Source organism: Gasterosteus aculeatus, chromosome 16 (assembly GCF_964276395.1).
Source record: "Gasterosteus aculeatus chromosome 16, fGasAcu3.hap1.1, whole genome shotgun sequence".
NCBI classification, from domain to species: Eukaryota; Metazoa; Chordata; class Actinopteri; order Perciformes; family Gasterosteidae; genus Gasterosteus; species Gasterosteus aculeatus.
In genome coordinates, this window is record NC_135704.1 from 14197432 (window position 1) to 14221298 (window position 23867).

The 23867-nt window shown below is 42.3% G+C and overlaps 1 protein-coding gene across 2 annotated transcripts; it reads left to right on the forward strand.

Annotated features, from left to right (window-relative positions):
- The first annotated feature begins 609 nt into the window (after window positions 1-609).
- LOC120834439 (high-affinity choline transporter 1) lies at window positions 610-9425 on the forward strand. 2 transcript variants are annotated; one of them, XM_040202427.2, is made up of 9 exons: window positions 610-864; window positions 2023-2280; window positions 2948-3061; window positions 3202-3357; window positions 3451-3599; window positions 3959-4102; window positions 4320-4473; window positions 5733-5950; window positions 6260-9425. In XM_040202427.2, exons 2-9 carry the CDS (start codon window positions 2097-2099, stop codon window positions 6911-6913), a joined length of 1773 nt encoding a protein of 590 aa, XP_040058361.1. In that variant the 5' UTR covers window positions 610-864; window positions 2023-2096; the 3' UTR covers window positions 6914-9425. The 2 variants fall into 2 exon arrangements, with proteins under 2 accessions (XP_040058361.1, XP_077947327.1); XM_078091201.1 differs by lacking the exon at window positions 610-864 and adding an exon at window positions 979-1342.
- Window positions 9426-23867: the final 14442 nt, after the last annotated feature.

Here is a 23867-nt window from a genome sequence, read left to right on the forward strand (position 1 = left end):
ACATATTTACATTGCTGTTGAAGACCAAACTTTTAATATATGTTTTGTTTGAGAGAGCAATGGTTGCAACAATTGCCCGTGAAAAACGAACGTATGAACACACTTTAAGGGATGACTTGAAATGTGCAATGAAGAAATATCACATCAGAACCCACAAAAACCACGAGATGGCATTGAGATAACTTTACAATGAAGTTACACAGTCATTTGCCATTATTTTAATCATCAGCATATAATAAAAAAGGGGTTATTAGTCTCTTAAAACCAAATGATTATGCTGATGCATTCAAGTCCGTATTTGGAGACATATACGACTTCAAGACAATGTTTTAATATTGATAAAGATACAAAAGCTTGCATATGTTCTTGCACATGCGTAAAGTGGTTTATAGAAATGTACAGCCTCAACAGTACCATCTTACATGCGTCTGGAGAAGGTACGGGACGCAAGAATCGCGCTCCGGGGTCGTAAATCAGGCCTGAAATCTAACATGTCAGAGCAAAGGTTTCCTCTATTTCCAATATGATGTAATAAATGATATAGGAAAGCTTTCCCGAACAGGTTGTGCGTCATGCCACTCTCTATTAGGAGCTATTTTCGTCCATGCCTGGAAGACATTCATCCACCATCTACTCACCCTGACAGCACCCAATAAACCCACCACTCCCATTCATCTCCACCCTCTCTCCTCGCCCCTCGCTCTCCCCCTCTCTCTCCCCCCCTCTCTCTCTCCTTTCTGTCGAGCACTGGAGACTCAAAAAACAACATAGGAGACTTGAGTTTGTTCGGTCAAGAGGATTATTCAACATTAACCGTTCTCGACTTAAACACTTGAGTATTTGGATAACCTGCTACCGTGAAAGGTAATTATGTCAGTTTCTAGCATTCTCTTTATTAAGTGCCGGCTAATTGCATTTGGCCATCGTGACAGACGAGAGATCAATAATGCAATTTCGGGCCATTGGAACCGTGGCGTAAGGAGCGCAAAGGTTTGAGTGTAGTGATGCATCGGACAGAAACCCCGCGTGCTTCTGTTTCGGGTCTCCTCTCGTAGTTTTTGACGGTGCGTCACGTTTGGGAACCATCATTGGACTTTTACGCACGAAACCAAATCTGGTGGTTCCATTTTATAAATCAACACAGAGCTGCCTGAACACTTATTAAGAATATACATTTACATTTCAAAATATATCGCGTGAGTAAACTTGCAGAATAATCAGCAGAAAAAAGCAGAAAGGCGCGCGTAAAACATCATCAAGTGCCTTAAAAGCTTAACAAGTGTGACACTGATTTGTTGTTTGGGGATTTGTATGATACGTGATGCAGTGGCTCTTGTTCCAGGTAAGGTACACTCGCGTCCAATGACATTTTATGGTCGCAGTTTTGAATAAATATGAAAGTTAAGATAAACGAGTAATTATGTTTGTCAGCACCTGCTGGTCGTTCAAAATGTATTAGTTTGGCTGAAGGATTTGGATATAAAGACTGAGAGGATTGGGCAAACATTTGAAACGAATATTGAGAGCTTCGTAACGCGGATAAATTATTATTCTGATGTTCTTTTGTTCCATTGTTATTTGCAGACAAATTGGAATTTATACATATTTCTCCATTTTGTATCCCGTCTGTCAGGTTCAAATGAGAAGAACTGCTTTTGTTAAGATCTAAAATGATGATGTGCGTGTATTTTACTTAGTTGATCCAGGGATTTTATAATTGACATAGTTGGGCAATTTACATTGAGCGTGTAGTTGACCGATACCTGGAAAATATGAATTCATATTTAAATATATAATCTGGATGTTTTACATGACGTGTGTGGACAGAAACCTTGGTGATCAAGTTAATAATTCTTCATATGAGTTTAGTCCTCTCCACGTAAGCACTTTAACTGTCGTCTGTCAGCCTGTGCTGTTAACCCAAAAATGTGGGTGGCAAAGGCGTCAGGATTCTGTGAAATAACATTTATGAGACGAGCACCTGAGAAATCTGCTTCTTGCTCTATCTTTCTTTCTTTAAAGTTATTTCCATGAGATTGCGGTCACCCGGGCGCAATAGTTCCTGATCTCGGAGGGAGGAAGCGGAGAACGAGAAGATGGCCATCCACGTCGAAGGCATCGTGGCAATCGTGATCTTCTACCTCCTGATTCTCGGTGTGGGGATCTGGGCCGCGTGGAAGAACAAGAACTCCGGTGTTGGCGACGGCGCGGACCAGAGCGAGCGCATCATGGTCGGAGGAAGGGACATCGGATTGTTCGTTGGCGGATTCACAATGACCGGTGAGCCGGATAACTACTCTTTCTTTTGGTTATAGGGGGTCAAATTAAATTTAACTGAATTAAATTAAATATAATGTTTACTGCACGGACATACATGTATGATTTATTTGCTTTTGGAGCAGAGCTGTTGTGCAGCAGGGGCCAATGAGCCAAACAAATGGCTGAACAAGAGCCTCGGGAGTCCAAAAGACGCGTAGTCTGCTCAGCAGTCTGCTCTGTCCCTTTTTGCAAAGTGCATAAGGGTGACGAGACCAGTCCGGTTTAGGACTCAATATGAGATGTTACAATCTCAATGTTCATTCACCTGGAAGTCCACCGCCGGCTCTTTGGTTTTACCACAGTGGCTGGCACCAATTCATCACTGGTAGGCGAAATATAGAAGGTACAAAGGACCAGCCTCTCCAGGGACTTTATCTGGTCAAATGTCAGAGCCTGAAGCTGTGGAGGTCCTTGAGCCGTGCGAGGTCTTTGGTACCACACAGGACACAAAGCTGGTGTCTGCAGGATCTGAGGAGTGCTGAGCTGAAGCCGTCTGGTTTCATAATGGAGTGATAATCCCATCCACGATAGATAGCCATGATCTGTGGGGTTTGTTTCATTAAGGTGACTTATGCATCACGACATGTACCAAAGAAATGTTTTGAACTTTTCTTTTTCTTGTTTTCAGCCACCTGGGTTGGTGGGGGCTACATTAATGGGACAGCAGAGTATGTCTACCTGCCAAATTACGGCCTTGCTTGGGCACAGGCACCCTTTGGATATGCTCTCAGCCTGGTAGTAGGTAAGACAGACTTTGTTTATCTCTCTAGTGATCAACAAGTCTGCTCTTAAAGTGCACATATAATTAAGGGTCAGTAAAATGCACTTCAGTTGTCTCTTCCCCTATTTGCCGGCTTTGCATTGCTGTTGGGAATCCTTCAGGTGGACTTTTCTTTGCGAAGCCCATGCGTTCCCGTGGATACGTCACCATGCTGGATCCCTTCCAGCAGCTGTACGGAAAGAGGATGGGAGGCCTGCTCTTCATCCCTGCACTCATGGGGGAAATCTTCTGGTCCGCAGCCATTTTATCCGCCCTGGGTGGGTGATCACTGTGCAGGGACACTAAAATAACAACACCTCCATGTTAACGAATGCGCTTACATGACTAAACGCAAATGTATGTTCCTGCAGGTGCAACTCTGAGTGTGATTGTGGACATAAACATCAACATTTCGGTGGTGATCTCAGCCCTGATAGCCATCTTTTACACACTTGTTGGAGGACTCTACTCTGTGGCGTACACAGACGTGGTCCAGCTCTTCTGTATCTTTGTGGGCTTGGTGAGTTTCACAGTCAAAGCTCTATCCTCGGAAAAGACGTCTGTATGATTAAACATGGTTTTTGCCCACGTAGACTGAAAGCCAAAAGCATTGCTGCATTTTTCTACTTAATTATTTTTGACGTGTTTGTGATCTGCAGTCATCATATCCTCATATCAGATATGTGACATTAGCAGGCCCACACTTACCAACATCTGAAGACACTGGTTACTGTGTATCTAGTATTGAAATCAGACTCTGTGGAACATTAATTAGATGTTTAATTCTAGGGCAGAGAACCTGTTGAAATGTAAAAAAATATCTTAACGTTTCCATAGCTTCAATACTTTTTTGCATAAATCTACCCCTTTCTCCATCAGTGGATCAGCGTGCCTTTTGCCCTGTCCAATCCCGCCGTGTCAGATATCAGCGTTACAGCCAAGGAGGAAATCTACCAGTCGCCCTGGCTGGGCAAGATCGATCCTAAAGACGCATGGCTCTGGGCAGACAACTTCTTTTTGCTGGTGAGCGCTTTTTTATTTGATGACGCATTAAGAAGGATTAGCCTTGTATTGTTTAAGATACAGGAGTGTAATGTAGAGCAATGAAAAGCCCCGGTGCAGAACATTTCACATTTCATGTAACAGTTTATGCCGCCGACATCAAGTGTCAGAGCTGCGGAGGAATAAGTGACTGTTATGCATCAGTTTGGTGTATTTACTGTGGTGTTTCTGTTTCTAGATGTTGGGGGGGATTCCCTGGCAGGTCTATTTTCAACGGGTTCTTTCTGCCTCTTCAGCTACCTACGCTCAGGTCCTTTCCTTCATCGCTGCCTTCGGCTGCCTGGTCATGGCCGTCCCCTCTGTCCTCATAGGTGCTATAGGGGCCTCCACCGGTAAACACACACACACACACACACACCAGACGTTTGCAACTTAAAGCTAACAGAAACATAGTAGACATGAATGCACACACACACACACACACACACACACACACACACACACACACACACATTGATTAAGCAGTTAATGAAAAATCACAAGACAATTAAAACATTCAGGAATGTGATCCTTTATTCAAACAGGAAACTGCGATCAAAGGAAAATGATGTCTTTCCTGGGTTGTTTGTGCCCCAGCAGCTCTATTTTGAGATGCACGAATGCAGATGCATAGAGTATCTGGAGGGTAAACAACATCAGATGGATCCTGTCATGACGGGCAGAGGAGAGAGTCATCAGGCCATGCCGATTAAGTGAATATTACATCTGAAGAGGAGCTAATTAATCTGGTCCTTCCGAAGTTGTTTCATGTGTAACCAGCGTTACACACACTGCTGGAAGGAGAGAAAGACATCATCATGTACCTCTGGGGGATAAAGAGAAGGACGAAAACGTGGCAAAAAGGCATTAATATGAAGAAATGTTATCATGCTCACCTGCTAAAGTATGACGGTGAACACGATATACAGCAAAAATGAGATCTTTGCAAACTTTTACTAACCAGCTCGAAATAAATGGCTTCACACACATGAAACATTATCAATGAAAGGGTTATCAATAACATTTGCAATTCAAATACAACCGACCAATGTATTCTACAGTAATAGCTTGTGTTTGATATCAGGACCAATGATCCATTACGTCAAAAACTTTGGTTGGTTGTCATACTATTAATACGTATCTATTATTTCTGGCATCCCTCTTATTACTCTTGCTTTTTTCCTGTTACATGACAAGCAGTGCAGCATCACCTTGATAATCCCTTCTGTATGTGAAGCCCTCTGGTTTCACAGCAACTAAAATCCACAGGGAACACTAGAATAAAGTCTCAAAGTAAAGCCCTTTGTCTAGAAAGCTAAGGGATCAGTTCAAAAATTGGAATAAAGCAATTAGTCTCAGTCTAAAATGTAACAAATTGACCAAGAGCATAATTGTGTGAACCTTAACATATAGGAGCATGGGCCAGGTACGGCTAGCTCCACTTTAGTGATGCTTATTCACCCTGCATTATTTTTGTGTTCAGTTTAATAATTCAGCCAAATATGTTTGTTTTTATATTCATATACAGACAACCTAATATTCAGAGAATGTTACACAAATATACCTTTGTATTTCTAACTACATTTGCATCTTTTGCCATGTATCCTTCCAGACTGGAACCAGACTTCTTATGGGTATCTCGCTCCAAAGGATAAGGATCAGTCAGACATGATCCTCCCCATAGTGCTTCAGCACCTCTGCCCGTCCTACGTCTCCTTCTTTGGCCTGGGCGCCGTGTCGGCCGCGGTCATGTCGTCGGCGGACTCCTCCATTCTCTCAGCCAGCTCCATGTTTGCCAGGAACATTTATCAGCTCGCCTTTCGGCAGTCGGTAAGCGTGGCAGTGACGATAAACGGCAGTAATAACACGCCTCTGCAGGGTTTGCAAACATCAGTCAGATAATCGATACATTTATTTTACTTCCATCCCTTCCAAATATGTCAGACGATGCAACATACACAACCAGACTCCAAAGCTCCAAAGAACTATTTCAAAATAGAACATGGAAATGATGAGTTGTATGTAAAGGTGTAAACTGACAAAGCACCGCTGTGCCTAAATACGGCCTGACTGGCCTACCGGAGGTCCGCATTTGATCTCCTTCTCCTCACTCCGCCATCTCTTCCTTCTCTCCGCCAGGCTTCAGATAGAGAGATTGTTTGGGTGATGCGCTGCACCATCTTTGTATTCGGAGCGCTTGCCACTGCCATGGCGTTGCTGACAGAATCCGTGTACGGCCTGTGGTACCTGAGCTCCGACTTGGTCTACGTCATCATCTTCCCCCAGCTTCTCAGCGTGTTGTTCGTCAAGGGCACCAACACCTACGGCTCCGTGGCTGGCTACGTCTTTGGTCTTTTGTTGCGCATCGGTGGAGGGGAGCCCTACCTCAAACTCCCACCCTTCATCTACTACCCCGGTTGGGTGAACCAGGAGAGGATCCACCACGTCACTGGGGAGGTGGAGCACTTTGTCCAGCAGAGGTTCCCGTTCAAGTCCATGTCCATGCTGGCGTCGTTCTCGGCAAACGTGGCCTTTTCTTACCTGACAAAGTACCTGTTTGAAAGCGGCACCTTTTCGCACAAGTACGACTTCCTGGACGCCGTGGTGTCCAAGCACAGCAAGGAGATCATGGACAAAGCCACGCTGGTGAGCAACCAAGACAACATTATTCTTTCAGAGATGGCGCCGGTCAAGCAGGTGGTGGGCGCGTCAATTGCCGGGACGTTCATCAACGCCGAGGTCCTCAGCGACGACGGGGCGTCCAGTCCGGAGGCTTTTGTCGATGACAACTAGGCGACAAAGGCAGTACGGATGCTACAAACAAGGGATTTAAAGAAGAAGGAATAATCCAAGAGGCCTCCGGACTCTTCAGGAAACTTGCTACTGCCGCACTAAAAGCCAAATCAACAGAAATCTGCTTTGGCTTCCAAGTGACTCCACAAGTTTGTTTTATGCTGATTACACGAGGCCTCCTTCTTTTTTAACATCCCTTGCCTAGAACCAGGAAGGTGACAATTAGCCGTGTTGGGCATAACACACTCATTCTGTTTTTCTTTTTAAGGTTCAATCCAAAACCACTGCAACCGTTTTAATATAAGTGCTCAAAGTGATCGGAGGGACTTTCAGGGGGAAATAAAGAGTTACTGCTTTTGGACAACGACGTCCACAAGGGTTTGATGTGGGTAATGAGAACAGTGCAATATCTAACCATGGAATTGTGTCCACGTCTAAATAGCAGCTTGTGTGTGTGTGTGTGTGTGTGTGTGTGTGTGTGTGTGTGTGTGTGTGTGTGTGTGTGTGTGTGTGTGTTGCTCCAAAAAAGATTGTGATTTTTAAGTTTGCATAGTCCAGAATTTATTAATAGCAATAATATTTGTAGGATTAATGTTGAATGGATAGATACATTGTACTGAATAAGCAAGTTCCTGTCTTTATTGTTACCTCGACTATCAAAAGTATTTGTCATTTTATTCATGTTCACCGTGCACTTAATTCTCCTGGAAACCTCACTAATTCCAGACAAAATGAGTGTTGATTTAAGAAGTACATGCCAACGTGGTTTCACCAAACTCACCAGACACGGTTGACGTCGGATGATTCTGCATTCACCCTCAGTTTGAACGTTCACTGTCAAGATGGTTGAAATTGATAAAATATCCCACGTTTGGAGCTACGAGGGGATTGAGGCCAAATCAAGGTCCACATTAGGAATGTAGGTCTTATATTCACTCCATTACGCTGATGTTTGCGTTTGCACACATACAATACAAACCTGGATTGTTTTTCCTCGCTACGTTTGGCTTCCATTTGTCTTGTATGTTTGTCTAATATTTGACTTTGTGAAACTCCCATTTGCGTTGCTCATCTGTGAATCAACGTGCATTTATAACTGCATTATTAATAACATTAATATCAAGTAAAGCACATATAAGGTTTTTAAAACGCGATGAATATGTATGTATGTATCTATTTAATTAATGGAACCCAATGGCAGCCTGCACAAGAATTCAGAACTCTAAAAAACTAAGATTGAAAAATGATTGGAATTAACCAACAGTCTATTTCACTGATATATAAAACGGTCACTAAGACGCTGTTTTGAAACATTACACGCGTGTATGTATGTGTGTGTGTCGGTGTGTGTGTGTGTGTGTGTGTGTGCCGGTGCCTACCATTTGCTCATCCTAAACCTGTATTGACTGGCCAGCCTCAGCAGGTTAGCGGAGACAGGAAGTTATTGTTCCTCCCGAGATGGTGTCAGTGTGGCAGCGGTCTTTATCGATCCAATTCCCAGTCGATTATCCCTCAGGACATTTGATTAATACCTCTAAGAGGTTTGAAACTGCGGTTTATGAGGGTTTGTTTGACGGTGTGTCGTTTAAGAAGATGAAATTTGAAAGTTTGTTACTGATTGAGCACCATCATTCAAAAAGTCACTCACATTCTCCCACTTCTGGCTGTTTCAAAATACCCGGCGGACCGCTGCTCTGCAAAGACCTATTTTTGTGTTGCTGACCTGTTGACTTCTCTATTTTTATCACCTTGTTTTAAGACCAAAACTAAATAGTGTCTGTCTCACTATTCTCTGACCACCTGACCCCATCTATGGCAGGCAACTGCAAGCCCGTTCATAACAGCGTAAGAAGACAGATCTTTTATAAATATGAATATAAAGTGTCTTTTTTTTTAACTGTGTTAACTTTTCCTAACATGAAAGGGCACTGCAGAAGTACATGTTGCAAATGAAGCATCCTATTGGGTATTCAAAGGAGCAAGACATTGTGGAAGTGACCCAATGTCCTTTAAGGTGGCAAGACGGCCTTAGTCTTTGGAGAGAAGTGGACTTGATCCCTGCATTCAGCCATATCCCCTGAGGTATAGTAAGCGACACCGAATCCCAGCCTGATCCCGTCTCATCTCTAAAACATAAATAACAGCTATGGGGTTCACGATCTGCAACCAAGACGACGTCAGCTTGAACCTGGTGTGAGCCTGTGAATGTGAACCCCTCCTCATCAGATAAGCTTCACAACGTGTGAAAGCACAGAGAAGAATCTACATCAGATGTTGAACTGGCATATTCATTTGTGTCTATATGTTGTATATTGCAATGATGCTGTATTTTTGTGTGATAAATGTACATACCAAAAAAGCATAGAAACAAATGAGTCTACTTTTAAATGCAGCATTAAAAATGATGTTTGTTGAAAGTGAACTTACAGCTATTTATTTATTCATTCAGTGTCTATAAGAGTACAGTTGTAAACAAATGTAAGGTCAGTTGAATAAATTATATTATTTAGCACATTTGCTTATTTTTCTCTATTTGCAATACAGCTTTTTACATTTGAACGCAATGTATAAGGCTGTCAACATATGAAAAGAATAACTAAAAGGAAGGCGTGTGCGTGTGTGTGTGTGTGTGTGTGTCTGGACTGTTTGGTGCAGGGTTTAATCTAAAGGTTGCCACCTGCTTGGGCGCATCAATCAGAAAACTCAACGCTGTCAATCATTCTTGCATACCCACAAACACACACACAAATCACAGCGTGACTACACACACAGTCTGACGGCCCCTCAGATGCAAGAAACATTCAAATTGTGGAGTTTCTCAAAGTAGAGGAGAATACATTATAGTTTGTGTAGTACCTTTTTAACCAAAACTGAAATAGTCACATATCACAAGGTTTAAACTAGAAAAAATAAGTTTAAACTGTAGATGTATTACGTAATACAATAATCCCTCACAAATGAACACATATGTGGGAAAGCACGGCTGTATTTAGAATTTCAAATATTTTAGAGAAAAAAATTATATTTTGAGAAACAATACATACAAAAAACATTAACAACCATAAACTTGGTTTATTAATTAATTATTAACTTGCATTACGCGATTTATACTTTTTATGTTTAACTAGTTTACTTTAATGTAATGTGAGGGCAAGATAAGAATGAAAGCAGTGCACCTCTTATCTGAGTACATTCGGTTCTGTTCACTTCTTCTCGCTGATAATCCAAAACGTTTTCTTACTGCTCATTCATGGAGTCACTGTCTTGTTCTGGTTGAGGAATGCGAGGTCACAAAGCGAAGCAGAAAGTGCCAACCCGGGAAACACGCAGTTTTGATGAGAATGAGAGCTACACACCACGCACTACACAACACTCACTTGTTTGTTATGTTTTCATTAATGTCAGGAGACCACACGCTGTATGTGATCTTGTGTTGTGGCGGGGGGACCTGCTCCTCCTCGACGCCAGTTTAGGGCCAATAGAAATGTTTTCTTCTATACAAAACGTGATGTTTTTCCTGATGTTATGTGGCCATTCTTCCGGCCTGCGGACCGACAGAACAGCTCGGTGCCTTTACAGACGCAGCGCTGAAACTTGACCTGTGATCTGACACATAAATCTATCAGAGAAGTTGTTGGGCTGAACTCTTGCAGATATCCCCAACCGGGCCTTTGATCACGCTTTCATCGCTCTCTGCCATCGTAGGATTTTCTGTATTTGACAAGTCACCAAGTGCTTCCATGTAGGCGCTTATTGTTGTGTCATCTATGAATCTGTGAAAGAGCTTGACGCTGTGTTTTTTTAACCGTCATTTGCTATTTATTCATTGTAGTTGGTTGAGTCATTACGGTGCCATTTAGAGCCACTTCTATCACAATCCCTAATGGGCTTTTCAGTCTCGCTCATTTTAATTGAGGCAGTCATTTTTCAATCTCTGGAGCTCTTCTGAAGCAGTTTATTCATAGATGAAACACTTCTCCCTGTCACTATGCTCCTCTGGTGTGCACCCTCCTCGCCTCCAGACCAACACCTAACAGCAAGCTATTATTCTGTAGTCTGCAAAAAGAAGGTGGAGGCAGCTGGGCACGTTTAACACATATACGTGTCAAAGTGGCAGATATCTCACCTGCAGGCGACAGACACGGAAAAAAGTTATTCATTAATGTAGATTATTAAAAAAGTCTCATGCAAGAAGGCGTCTGTTTAATTATCTTTACCTTCCCATACAAATTAAAATATACTGACTTGTTTTAACCATGACAGGTTCTTTTTCTAATAATCCTTCATTAAGTGCACCCGTGGCCGTTAGGTGAACTGCATCGGCCAAAACAGTGACGTCGCCCACACGAGTCTGATGCTGTTCGCGTATCATTGTTGTTACAATATGTTTTTATATGGACTCAGATCCATGAAGCGTCCTTCATGGATCTGAGTCCATAAACGTGTGAAATATTTTAAGAACGTCAGAAAATTCATCAAGAACAACCCACGGAATCTTGACGGAAAAATATTTATCTAAAACTACCAAACATCCACGGATTTTTGCATAAGATTTGCAGGACTTCTAAAAATGACATTTTTGGAATAAGGCCATATTGGAGAAATAAATAACTTTTACCCGCCAAGTAAAACCGTCAGATCCATAAATCCGTAAAACTGCATGTAAAACCTTATAATTTTTCTTTATTTTACCATTTAATACTTTAAAATGTACGGACGTTTAGGCCATGAGCCAGGAGCGATTATGTTCTTGGCTCTTTAAGTGCTCTGCAAAGCAAATTCTGAACAATTTAGATTCTTCCGGTGTGGAGCGTGTTTGATGTATTATTGGCCTTTTCATAATCCTCAGAAAAAAATAAAGATACCAACTCTAATGAGCCACGTTCGTCACTCATGTCTTATCCAATGTTATCCAGCGCTGGGCCCTCCCTGCAGGCTTCATCACTTTGTCCTCTCCGACGCTTCCTGTGTTTCAAACAACAGCAAATTCCCTGAACGTCATCAGACAAACACACACACACACACACACACACACACACACACACACACACACACACACAATCGGGCCTGCAGCACAGCTCATGACTTATTCTGTCTAAAATGACCAAGAAAAATCACCAAAGCAAGTGCACATGAAAAGGCAACTCATTGCACTCTTTGACACCCCTTATCTTTTATTTATCGATCACATATTATTCTCCATTTTAATTGCGTTGAGTTTTTAATAAGAGCCATGAGTTAGTGTGTCTAATAATAGATAATTTATGCCTTCAGGCAATTTAATCAAAAGTTCTTCCTGGCCATTATACTGATATCCACAAGTTTAAAAAAATAATGGTGTTACTTCAATGTTTCATTCTGCTGCAGAGAATCAGAGATTTAATAAAAAACTGGGAAAGTGGAAAAATATCCATTAAATCCATATTTCTCAATCAGGCTTTTTGAGCCAATTGAGGGAAGCCGCACACATTAAAAACTGACAGGCTAGTAAGAGCTGGTAAAAGCTATGAAGAAAGGAGCAGAAGAAAGGTGAATTCGTCTCACACAGAATGTGGAGTCCTAAATGCCGCACAAACACAACCTGGAAACGTGAGCAAAGGCAATTTACTAATAAGCCTTGGAACAAAAACAACACAGGGTAGCTCAAAGAGTGAGTGAGTGGGATGATGTCATTGGTAGCAATAAATCTGGGCTCATTTAGGTTTCTTTTTCTTAATAAGGCGAGTGTGATCGTCGTTATTCGCATTAGACTAAGTGCTCCACTACTCAGATCAGAAAGGGGTTGTGGGGGGGCAAAGGGAGGAAGTGTGTGTGTGGGGGGGGGGGGGGGGCAAAGGGGATGAATTGGGATGGCAGACATTCACTATGAGCCTTCTGAAACTTTCAGAAACGATCCAGTAGCAATCTGAAAAACCTTTCGGGGCTGAAATACATATTGTTTATTGCCTATTTATTTTCATTTTTATCCATCTAGAGGAATAATTATTTTACCGCAAAACCCTGAGATATCTTGGCAATCCAAAAATCTATGAATTACTTTAATGGCCTTCCATTAGTTCTCTGTTATTGATTGACTGTCTGTGTGCAAGAGAATTGTACTTACGCCATCTGATCTATTTTGTTACCGATAACCTTTTACTTGGGGTTTCTGGTCCGACAACTTTAGGTCGCCAGGAGCTGGAGAGATGAACCATTGTTACACATGTCAACATTCTTTTATTTGATTGTATTACAGTGAGATGTTTCCAGATGGTTAGCGCACGAACAACATGCAATAGTCTCCTCTTGCAGAGATTAGCTAGCTGTGTAAGCCGGTTTCCACTCTTAAATAATCATATTCAAAGTTTACTTAGTGAAGTTATCCCCCGTTCTGAGACAGCTGGATCTGAGCTGTGCTCAGAGAGTCTTTGCATGAAGATCCTCTTGACAATATGCTATCACTCACGGTGCAGGGAGAGATTTTCTTTTGTTTTTCTTCATTCCTTTGTGTCATTAGCAGCCTGTCTTCAATCCCAAGTGGGTTTCATATTAGTCACAATAAATACACACAGAAGTATGGAACACACTCCTTCTGACAGTTAAATATTATCCCCTGTGGTCCAACCTGCCAGTATTAAAAACAATAATAATCACATTTTCAAAGTTTTCTCTCTCGACATTTCTTACACTTTGTAATTTGTAAAAAGATATATATGAACTGCATCCAATTAAATTATGTGAAAACATCGTTATTACACTAACTCCTTGTTGTCATGGCTGATCATGTCAAACGTGTAAAGCAGGTTTTCTTCCTGCAATGTAATGAAGTTATGCCATTGGTTTGTGATCTGGATGTACTCTGGACAATACCTAAAGGAAGCGGCAGTGTCAGGTTGGAAAATCAGTAATTTGTAATCGAGTGAACTCCAGTCATCTTGCTGTACAAGATTATTCATTAAATTCGCTTTCCGTGTCACGTGTAAGGTTCATATATGTTTCTTGTCGATATTAAACATTGAGACACAAATACATAAAACTGTACAATATTAAGCTCTAACAAAGCAATACATTAATGGTACAATCAAACTGTTTTTTTTCTTCCACTGAACCTCAGGTGTTTTCATTTGCCAAATTAATTTTTCTCCCTCTTTACAATTGGCGTTTGTTTTTCCTGAATTGCAGCAAAAAAACAGGTCCTCAAACTGCTGATTTTGTTCCTGCTGCACGGAGACAGAGTTTTGACGGAAAGCAGCAGGTTCCATCATCCAACATGATTAACAGTGTTCTTGTGCAAATTTGACTGACTGCACCTATTGATTCAGTGCAGTGCAGCACTGCAAGGAGTGTGTGTGCCTGCATTTGCATTTGTATATTTCACAAATGAAAAATCCATCGTTAAACATAAATTATCTTCATTGATCATTATTTGGATTCTGCACCACTCTCATCCGGATTCCCTCCATTCTATCAATTATATGAATGTATTGGACTGCACCACCTTATTCGATCACTCGATAAAAGTTACCTTCCACATTCTGTTTCCGCCGCACCACTTTGTTTTGACAGATTCTGCAGCCTTTCTTATTACCGCTGCACTCAATGCGGTGGCTGCCTACGTGCTGCACTAAGTAATGAAAATGATGTGTGTCCACTGCTGGTTGGTTGTCCCATTGATCCCATCAGAGGTAAGTAGCTCTTCTCCAATTAGGCCTTAATAGGACCACAGGGAGAGGACAGGAGAGGAGAGAAGATTGTGAATGTAACACACTGTAGGAAATTTGGAGCAAATGGTTCCCTGTAAAGAACGACATTTAGCACATTTTACCTGTTCAAAGGCCAACAAATGTCACATTTTAGATTTAGGAAAACAAATAATCCCAATAAACCTGTGTTATGGTCGTGGTACAGACATTAACTGCTTTATTCGGACGGCTAATCATTAAACCTTATTTGTCTTATTCACATGTCAAGTTGGTCACAGTGCAGAATTCATTCTAACCAACTCCTGTTTCTCACTATACCTCCATCTCCTCAAGCCTGATTGCCTGAAGCTTGCTTTTCCTTCTTGTTGAAGAGCTGACAGGGGCTGACTCTCGTCACAGTAGTGCTAACGTAATCAGCTGAACCCACACAACCTTCCCTTCGATCCACAAATCATATTACACCACAGTTTGGAGGCGGGGGGGTCGGTGGGGTTGTGGGGGACCCCTCAGAGTGATTTAGGTAATGTCTGGTCTCAATGTGGAGTGGGGAAAAGAAGTGCAGCCCTGAAACCACATTAGAGACATAAAGTAAAAGCTCATCTATGTGTGTGTGTGGGTGTGTGTGTCTTTAGTCTTGCTTCAGCGCTATTGCACATCTGGCTTCTTAAGGCAGTAGCTACCTATTGAGTACAGACGCCTGCACTAATTCAAACAAAGGCAAATAATTAGAGCCATCCAATGCCGAGATGAAAAGATGGGAGCTGGCAGGCGATATGATGATCACGCATCAATGTGGAAGAAATGAAAGACATATTTGATTTCAAACTGAAGTTGTCAAATCACATTTAATAACACATTCACTTGGCAGAGACTAAATTATACTTTATTCATTCTCCACTTTGATGATGAATAGCCAAATAAAACATTCACCCTGTTTGAAATTATGATTTTTTGAGGTTTATATAAAAATGCCTGGCTGTGCCCTTTTAGAAAAAAAAAGTGTGCCTCTCCAGCTCCTCCACTGATTATTTCCCCTAAACTCAAAGGGACACTGAATATAGAGTCATCAGAGGGACAAATAAACCGTGTGAAAAATAATCTCACAACGTTAATTGACAAGAAATGTATTTGCCATTTCTTATGCTTCATGAACCTTCTGATCGTTCATCCCCAATGGGCTTCCACTGAGCTGATTTTAAGAGTAAGCAACATCTTTCAGATCTAGTTCATGTTTCAAATTGAAAAGGTGATGATATGACAGTTTTGTGTGCACAACTTGTTTCCAATGCTCCCTAACGACTACTAAGGGTGTTATTGCAGATTATGGGAATGTGTATTTTATTTATGCCTTAACACTCTCTATGCAACTTTTGAAAATTCTGCATATTGGAGTATACAGTTACACAGATACCAGAAGTCCTGTCTGTATGCAATACATGGAGCTAGAAACCGCAGGCAGTTAGCTTAGCTTAGCATAATAGGAGGAGCCATCAGAACATCCATAACACACTAATGGACACACTACGTCTCGCTTGTTTGATTCGTATAAACAGCGAAATGTGGAGTTTCATGACGTGACATTTCTTGGCAAGGCGCAGTGACCTCCTGGAGTCTTTACTTGTTGCTGTGGGGTTGCTAGGCAACCAGCACAGACTCCACTTGGGACATGGTTGAGTGTTTCCCTCTTTTTGTCTTCATGCTTAGCTGTTCTACCTGCCTCCTTTTTTTACCTCTGTGCTTTGCACTTGCACTTAAAATACAGGATGCAGAACGGCATCGGGGTTCTTCCCCCAGCTGAAGGGCACCTGTTGTAGCAGCCAGGATGCGTTTCTGGTTAGAAGTGATGCCAGCTGCCGTATGAGGCTAACGGGGCAGCAACATTCATCCAGCTAACAACCCCCCCCCGGCAGGGCCCCTACACTCTGCTCCCTGTAATGCTTCACGACACTGTCATTTAAAGATGACATATGATGGGACTGGGTTTCACTTGTTAGTGTCCCTGGTCGCCTCACAAACACACACACACTCACACAGCAGCTGCTCATCCATCTCCGCCTTTCTGTCCGCCTGTCTGGGTTGCCTCTTAAGCGTGTGTGTGCATGCGTGTGCGTGTGTGTGTGTGTGAGTGTGTGTGTGTTAGCCTGGGCCTTGGTTATTTATTTGATTATATCTTCTGGTTTTACATCTCTCATGAATCAAGGGCAATGGCTTCGTGGGTCTTTGGATATTGGCCATCTTCTCGGTTATAGAGATATGTGTGTGTGTGTGTGTGTGTGTGTGTGTGTGTGTGTGTGTGTGTGTGTGTGTGTGTGTGTGACTGCGTGTACAAAACCAGAAACCTGGTGACTCCAACCAACACAACCGAACACAGTGTGCTGTGCCTGGCGATTCCCACGGTCTCATGAGCAATCACTAATTGAACACACACATATTACTTATTAAGTAATCAATAAATAATTGATTACTTAATTAAGAAGTGAGTTCGGTGCCACAATTAAACCTAATTATAGCAGAGAGCAGAGGCAGAGCACGGTGTTCAGATAGATGTATTGACGGAAGGATGGATAGTGATAGAGTTTAAATAACGTATTTTTGTTGGACGCTCCCGTCTTGGTCCCAGCGTCTTGTCCACTCCAGACCTCCAGCTTGAAACACAGGCTCTCAACACTCCGGTGCCTCCAGAGTAAGAACAATTCACACCACCATCTTCTTAATTGGCTGCTTGGCGCTGTCGTCCTTGGTGCAATTTGAGGGCCTGAAAATAATGCCATTCATGAGAAGCGAAGATGAAACGGAGGTAATAAATGGCCACGGTTTAACTCAGGAGAGTCTGTTTGGTGAAGTTATTGTTAACAATAAACATCTAAATATGTCACGGTTAGCATCACAATTAATTCTACTCAGCACCCTGCAGCTTTAACAATGCCTTTGGTGCATTAATGACTGCAGTGAGAGCTTTATATCTTTCACTTTGCATCTGAATGTGCCTATTAAAAGGTCCTGGAAGGCTTCTGTTCTTCTGAAAGGTTTTCCATTAGGCCTATTGATTCAGTGCTGGCTCAGTCTTAGAAAGTGGCATCAACAAGGGGGTATTTATGGCTTTCTTTAAATGACGCCTCCCATAATGTAATTGCTCTAAATATCTGCCCGGAAGGGAGTTCTTAGTTTATGTGGAGAAATGGAAGTGTGATTATGGAAGGTTGTCAGAATTAAACGTTCAGCAGTAATTAGCGTACAATTATTTGGGCTTATTTGCTTGATATTGTTCCGTTGTTTGTGTCAGACACTAACACTGAGAAGCTGAGTGGAAAAGGAGAGATTGCAGCCGTCGCATATTTAAAAAAATAACTACTTCTGTCGCAGTTCCGCCCCACGTCTCCGTCCACTGCGTACAGGAAGCAGAGGACAATGAGATTACCTGTGCTGAATGGGAAATGAAATTAAATCTAACATGAGCTAACCCATTTACCAATGTATTGTCCCTGTTACGGATTGGGAAACCCTTTCCAAATGCTGAGGAATGGCTCTCAACTTGAGATCAATAAAAGAAAACTGCATTGTTTAATTTGTATTTTTCCTGTCTGTAATTGCAGGATTAAGACTGTGTCGACATGCATGTTTATATTACATTTGTTTCATGGTGGCATGTCATGCAGGGTGAACCCTTCCCCATATGCATCTGGACTGCAACAGTTAGTGCTTGCTGCAACAAAACACTGCAGCTTTTTACTTTTCTGCTTCTGTGCATAGTCTCTGTTAGAAGAAGTACTTTTCATCTGCTTTTCATCCATCCGAAGGAACATTCCAGTTGTAACTTTTTGACATCCCTGAATACGTTTTGATGATGATGAATGCCAGCTGAAACAGAATGAATGGAAATAATAATAATACAGTTTCTATTTGTTATTGTCACTTTTTACAGTAGAATGACATCAGCGGGAGGGACACAGTAACATTGTGGAGTAACTCTTTCTGTCAAATTAAATGGGTTCCTCTAGAGAGGGTGGAGAGGCTATTTGTCTCCAAACAAACTGAATTTAACTAGGAGATCAATACTGATATCTTTAGGCATCTAACTGTTCCCCTTAATACATTATTGATGTCTGGGTCCCGCTGGATTGAATTTGGGCTGCACGCAGCACTTCATCTTGATCAGCAGACGCAGAGGGGAGATGCACCGACAGAAGAATACAAGAATCCCCCCGGAAATGTGTGTATGATGTCCATGAAGCAGCCACAGACAGAAAGGTGCGAGGTGTTAAATGAACTTTCAGGGGTGAGTAATGAAGGAGGCTACGGAGCGTGATTGCAAAAGGCCATCACGGCCTTTTCTTTTCGTTTTTGCTCGTGGTGATATGAGGTTGCGGGCTGTAGAGTGCAGGAATGCTTATCTGGGGGCCTTGGGGTGAGCTGGGCTACTTTCCACTTTCCACTTACTCAACCTTTGACCTTGCTAACCTGGTTACTTAGCAGACAACACATTAGGGGATTTTCTCGGACGCTCTCTGCCACTCAGCAATCTGTGTCGTCACCTCGAGTGCTTCATGGGCGATGTCGTGGATGTTTTACAGTACAAAAAGTAAACCAACAATCCTCAGTTGAGTTTGGATTAAAACCGTTCAGGTTACATTTGACTGACCAGCAACCCTCTGTTTCCATGTGAATAATGACCTTCAGCTTAATGCAGAGTGTGACGGTGCATGCTTTTAATACCTGGCTGTTGACATGTGGCTATTTCACATATTTTTGTGGGACCAAGTTGTTTTGATGGCCTTGGTGGAACTATTTTGTCTTTGTTACAATGACTTCATATTACAGATTGACATAAAAGGATTTATCAAAGTCTAATTAAAGTAAGTGTCGACGGCGTTAAAGCATATATGCTCAAATCCATGAGATATAAGATAAGACATTCCTTTATTAGTCCCACAAGGGGGAAATTCACAGGATGCAACCTTGAAAAATCAGCAATATATAAAATACCTGGCCCAAATTGTGAAAACACTCAGACTATTGCACAGACTGTTCTTACTGTGGAGAATGTTTTTGATCTTTCACTGTTCCAGTGAGGAATGTTCGGGGAAGATTGTAGTCAGAGTTAATGATAACAAAACATTCCTATTATGGTTAAAAAATGCCGATGCAAAAAGTCGGAATGACATTTAAAAAGTCTTTAATGTAGACGAAAGCCAGACAAGACGCATATTTAAGTGTAACTATTTTGTGGAGAGTGTGTAGAAGCTGGAACTAAATTTTAAATGTATTTCTAAATGAAACAGGCACAATGTGGCAGCATCATTTGGGCTTTTCTTACTCAATTAGTGTTTATGCATTCAGCCAAAGAGGCATCAGCCACAGTCGTACAGTCAGCCCATCTGGAGTCAAACAAAAAGGCCACACTGTAATTAGTTTTTCTGCCGTTATCCACCTGAAAATGCTGACAATTCATTATTTCCTCCATCATTGTAGCGTATACCCTCGGTTTTAACGGCGAGCTTTTCTTGCAGAAGGCATTTTGCAACTGATGAATGACCAATTGGAATTCATTAACTTCCCTCGTTTTCCCGTCTCTCCCGCAACGTACAGTGAAGCTGCTGTAATTCCACTAATGGAGTGCTTACCATTCAGGGCAAGTTTTTTGACAGTGACTGATGTTGCTTAATTGCTGTAAAAAATAGAGGGTGGTTCCTTTTCTGCAGCTTAACGCAGCATAACTGTAGCCACAGAGCGGTGAAGGCGCTCTCTATTCACAGTACTAAAGATATGTAACACTTAAGCACATCCTGTTAGGGGTCACAACGGAGCCATATTCAATTATATGTGTGAACGCCAGTGATGAATCACAACTTTGCGCTTTTCGTAACACAAACAAAATACAAAGCCATTATTTTGCAGAGCTGTGCACACAAAAAAAGGCACAAGGACAATTAAATCATGTGAAAGCATCAATGTGCAGTAGGATAATGAAACACTCAATTCAAATTCTGTATGAGTGAATACCAGCAACTTTACTTTTTCCGGTTCTCTCTTAGTCACAGTCTCATTGCATCAGGAGGTAAAAATTCAAGCATCCTCCATCTACTTTCATACACCTGTTTTGCTCGTTCATCTTAATTATTCAAGTAGTTAATCAATATTAATCAATTTTGAAAACCACCGTCTCATTTGACAAGTAGCTTTTTTCATTCCAGAGTCAATTTACAGTTTATTGCGAATACAGAGCTTCTCTGGACGGACTTTATTGCATGCGGCGCTTTGGTTGTGTATGTGTGTGTGCGTGTGTGTGTGTGTGTGCGGAGGACCAGGGCTGGCCAGCACTTCCATTAGCTCTGATTGAAATTGAACCAGTGCAGATGAAATATATTCAGTTGAGGTTGAGTCACACACACAAACACACATACACACACACACACACACACACACACACACACACACACACACACACACACACACACAGAGCTACGGGCCAATGGTTACAGGCAGCAGCTCCACCGGATTGACAATGAGTGAGGAGAAACAGAAGATAGAGGAAAAGATGGAGAGAAAAGCATGAGAGAAAGAGAGAGAGAGAGAGAGACAGTACTTCAGTTACACTTAGCAAACGGCTGTCAGTGGTGAAACAAGACGCCTCATCACTCCAACAGCCAACAGCTACTGCTCTGTTTCTAATGAAATCAACACTGGCCGGCTGCAAGCACACGCGTGAGTGTGCACGTGTGAGTGGGTGTTTTATATCTGCATTTACATGTGTCGGGTTGTTGTATTTAAGGAACATTCATTGAACAAGACTGTCATTTCAGGGCAGCCTTACAAGGCTGAGAGAACGTGTACATTAGTTTGCATGGCCACTGCACAACGGAGTGATGTACAACACGGTGACGGTAAAACAAATGAACGAGCTCGCTGATGGTCTTAAAAAAAAGTGTTTGCAATTCTTGCAACAGCTGGCGAGTGTGAACCTCTATTAGTGCTCAAAAACGAGTTAGAGCATTAAAGCTGCTGATTGCAAGCCTCTGAAAAATGTACCTCATCTCCCAATTTGTAAGTATTAAGTATTGAATTGAAATAGATCTGGTGTTACACTCACTCAAGACTATTTCTCCCTGTAGGACATACTAGTGTTTTAAGAGTGAGCACATCATTCTGATGCATAGCTTCCTGACGCAATGTTCAACTACAAATATTGAAGTGAAATATATTACACATTTTACTGGGCACGTAGAAGAGTAAAAAAAAAAAAACTCCAGATGCAGATGACAAGAAAAGTTATCTGTCAGCAATTAATTGTCCTGTGGCGTTTTATCTTGGAGAAAGGTGACCGGGCTTCAACTCTACAGTTGGAGGAACCAAATCAGTGAATCTACCACATCTGTACAGGATGTGCAGGATGTGCCGTTGGCACGTAGAAGAGGAGGGCAAAGGAGGCCACTGAGTGAGAGGAGGGGGGTGTACTGCTGTAATCAAGAGCTGAGCCCTGGTGTGCAGACGGATGCAGGTTGTGCCCGTACTCCTTGATGAAGGGCCGTTCTCCTGCTGAGCCACCAAACTCTTTATACTCGACACACTCACAGCCTATGGGCATGGAAGAGAAAACGGGTAAACCTACTGCTCTTTTCCTCCTCATCCCCCCCCTCACTTTCTCTTCTCAAATTTGTCAAGATTTTGACTCATAATTACATAATAAGAACCGATCAGACTGATAAGAAAACAACTGATGACTGACTGCTGAGGCGGGTCCTTTGGTGCTGGCTTTTAATTAGGACAGCTTCTTGCTTCAAAAAGTCTGAACAACCTCTCGGATGATCGCTGGGATCAAAGGTCAACAGATCAGTGGCCAAGCTGACAGGATGCCACTCTGACATCATCAATTATAGACGAGCATCAGGACGGGTCCTCCGCTGCTGCACACATGCACGGACAAACACAAAATGAAAGTACTGTATACCACACATCTGTGAGACCCAACACTTTAAAGCTACCTTTTATATACAATCTTTGCCAGAGTAGGTTATGACACTCTTTATTAACTTCAGTATTAATGTATTATTTAAAAAGCCAATACTAGCAGGTCAGACCATAATCAAACATTCTGTCATCTTTCAGGAGCGTAATCTTTGTCTATTTAATAGAGACCCTGTTCTCTCGCACTCTGTAGTGAAAAGAACAATCTGAGTGGTTCAATTCCCTCATTAATACATTAAAATGTCAAAGCTATATGTTAAAATGTCAAACCTATAAATGGTGCTGCCAGTCTGTGGAGGTAGAATGTCACGGAGAAAACAAATGATGTAACAATGAATAACATTTTAAAAAAAGTGAACCAGTGTGAATAATGACTAAAGGTAACAATCTCATTCGAAGGATCCGTTCAAACAAATGGAAATACCAATGTGTTGATGAAGGCGTAATCTACGGCTCCATCTTTGCGGGTCTCTGAAGAGGCCCCGCTGAGGGGCTTCAATCACGCTGTAGGGGTCAGTGACAAAACCACTCCAGCCTCCACCCCCAAAGGCACCTTTCGCTGATTGGCCGGGAGGCCGAGCGCTGTGGACTCAATGGAGAAGGAAAGGTAAAATAAAGTGTGGAGAGGACAACAGACAAACCCCCCGCCGCCGCCACCTCAGGCTTTCAACAACTCCCCGTGATTAATCTCAAGTGATGGCTGAGAACGTTAGGCCTTTAAAGTGATAGTTCTGCTTTTTGTTGCAAAGTTTTAATTAGGAAGATTGATGCCACTCTTCGGTGCGTAAGCCGAATATGAAGCTACAGCACAGGCAGTGAAGAGGAGGATGTATCGCACTGTGTGTTACTTTGAAATATCTGGTTGAGAGACAAAACTAGCAGGAGAAAGCAAGCAAGAGAGAAATAAATAAAGACAGAGAGAGAGAGAGAGAGAGAGAGAGACAGAGAGAAGCATGAAAGACTGTCCTGATAGACGAAGCAAGGCTTTTCATTACTCCCTGAACGCCAGCCAGTGTCAGTTATATTACTGCAAAGCCGTCCCTGACTGACGGCCAAGAAGTGTGGTGGGGGAGAAAAATGGCCGCAAAATACCACTCGAAGCCCTGGAAGAAAAACAAGGGTGGGGCTGTGATGGATGGGTGTGTTTGACCCGGGCGGAGCGGAAGGCAGAGACGGGTCTCTTGCAGATGAGACAGCGCGTCGGCCCCTGTGCCCAGAAGCACCCGAGCCGCGTCGGGACGAGAGGCGTCTCGCTAAGCTGCCTCCGTCAGCAGCTTCCATCACTCGTGTCAAAGCGGATGCTCTCCATA

Excerpts from the sequence above, each read along its gene's own strand:
- LOC120834439 (XM_040202427.2), top strand. The coding sequence starts at position 2,097 with ATGGCCATCCACGTCGAAGGCATCGTGGCAATCGTGATCTTCTACCTC. Across the intron at positions 2,281-2,947 it reads TGGCGGATTCACAATGACCG|CCACCTGGGTTGGTGGGGGC; the intron begins GTGAGCCGGATA and ends TCTTGTTTTCAG. Across the intron at positions 5,951-6,259 it reads AGCTCGCCTTTCGGCAGTCG|GCTTCAGATAGAGAGATTGT; the intron begins GTAAGCGTGGCA and ends TCTCTCCGCCAG.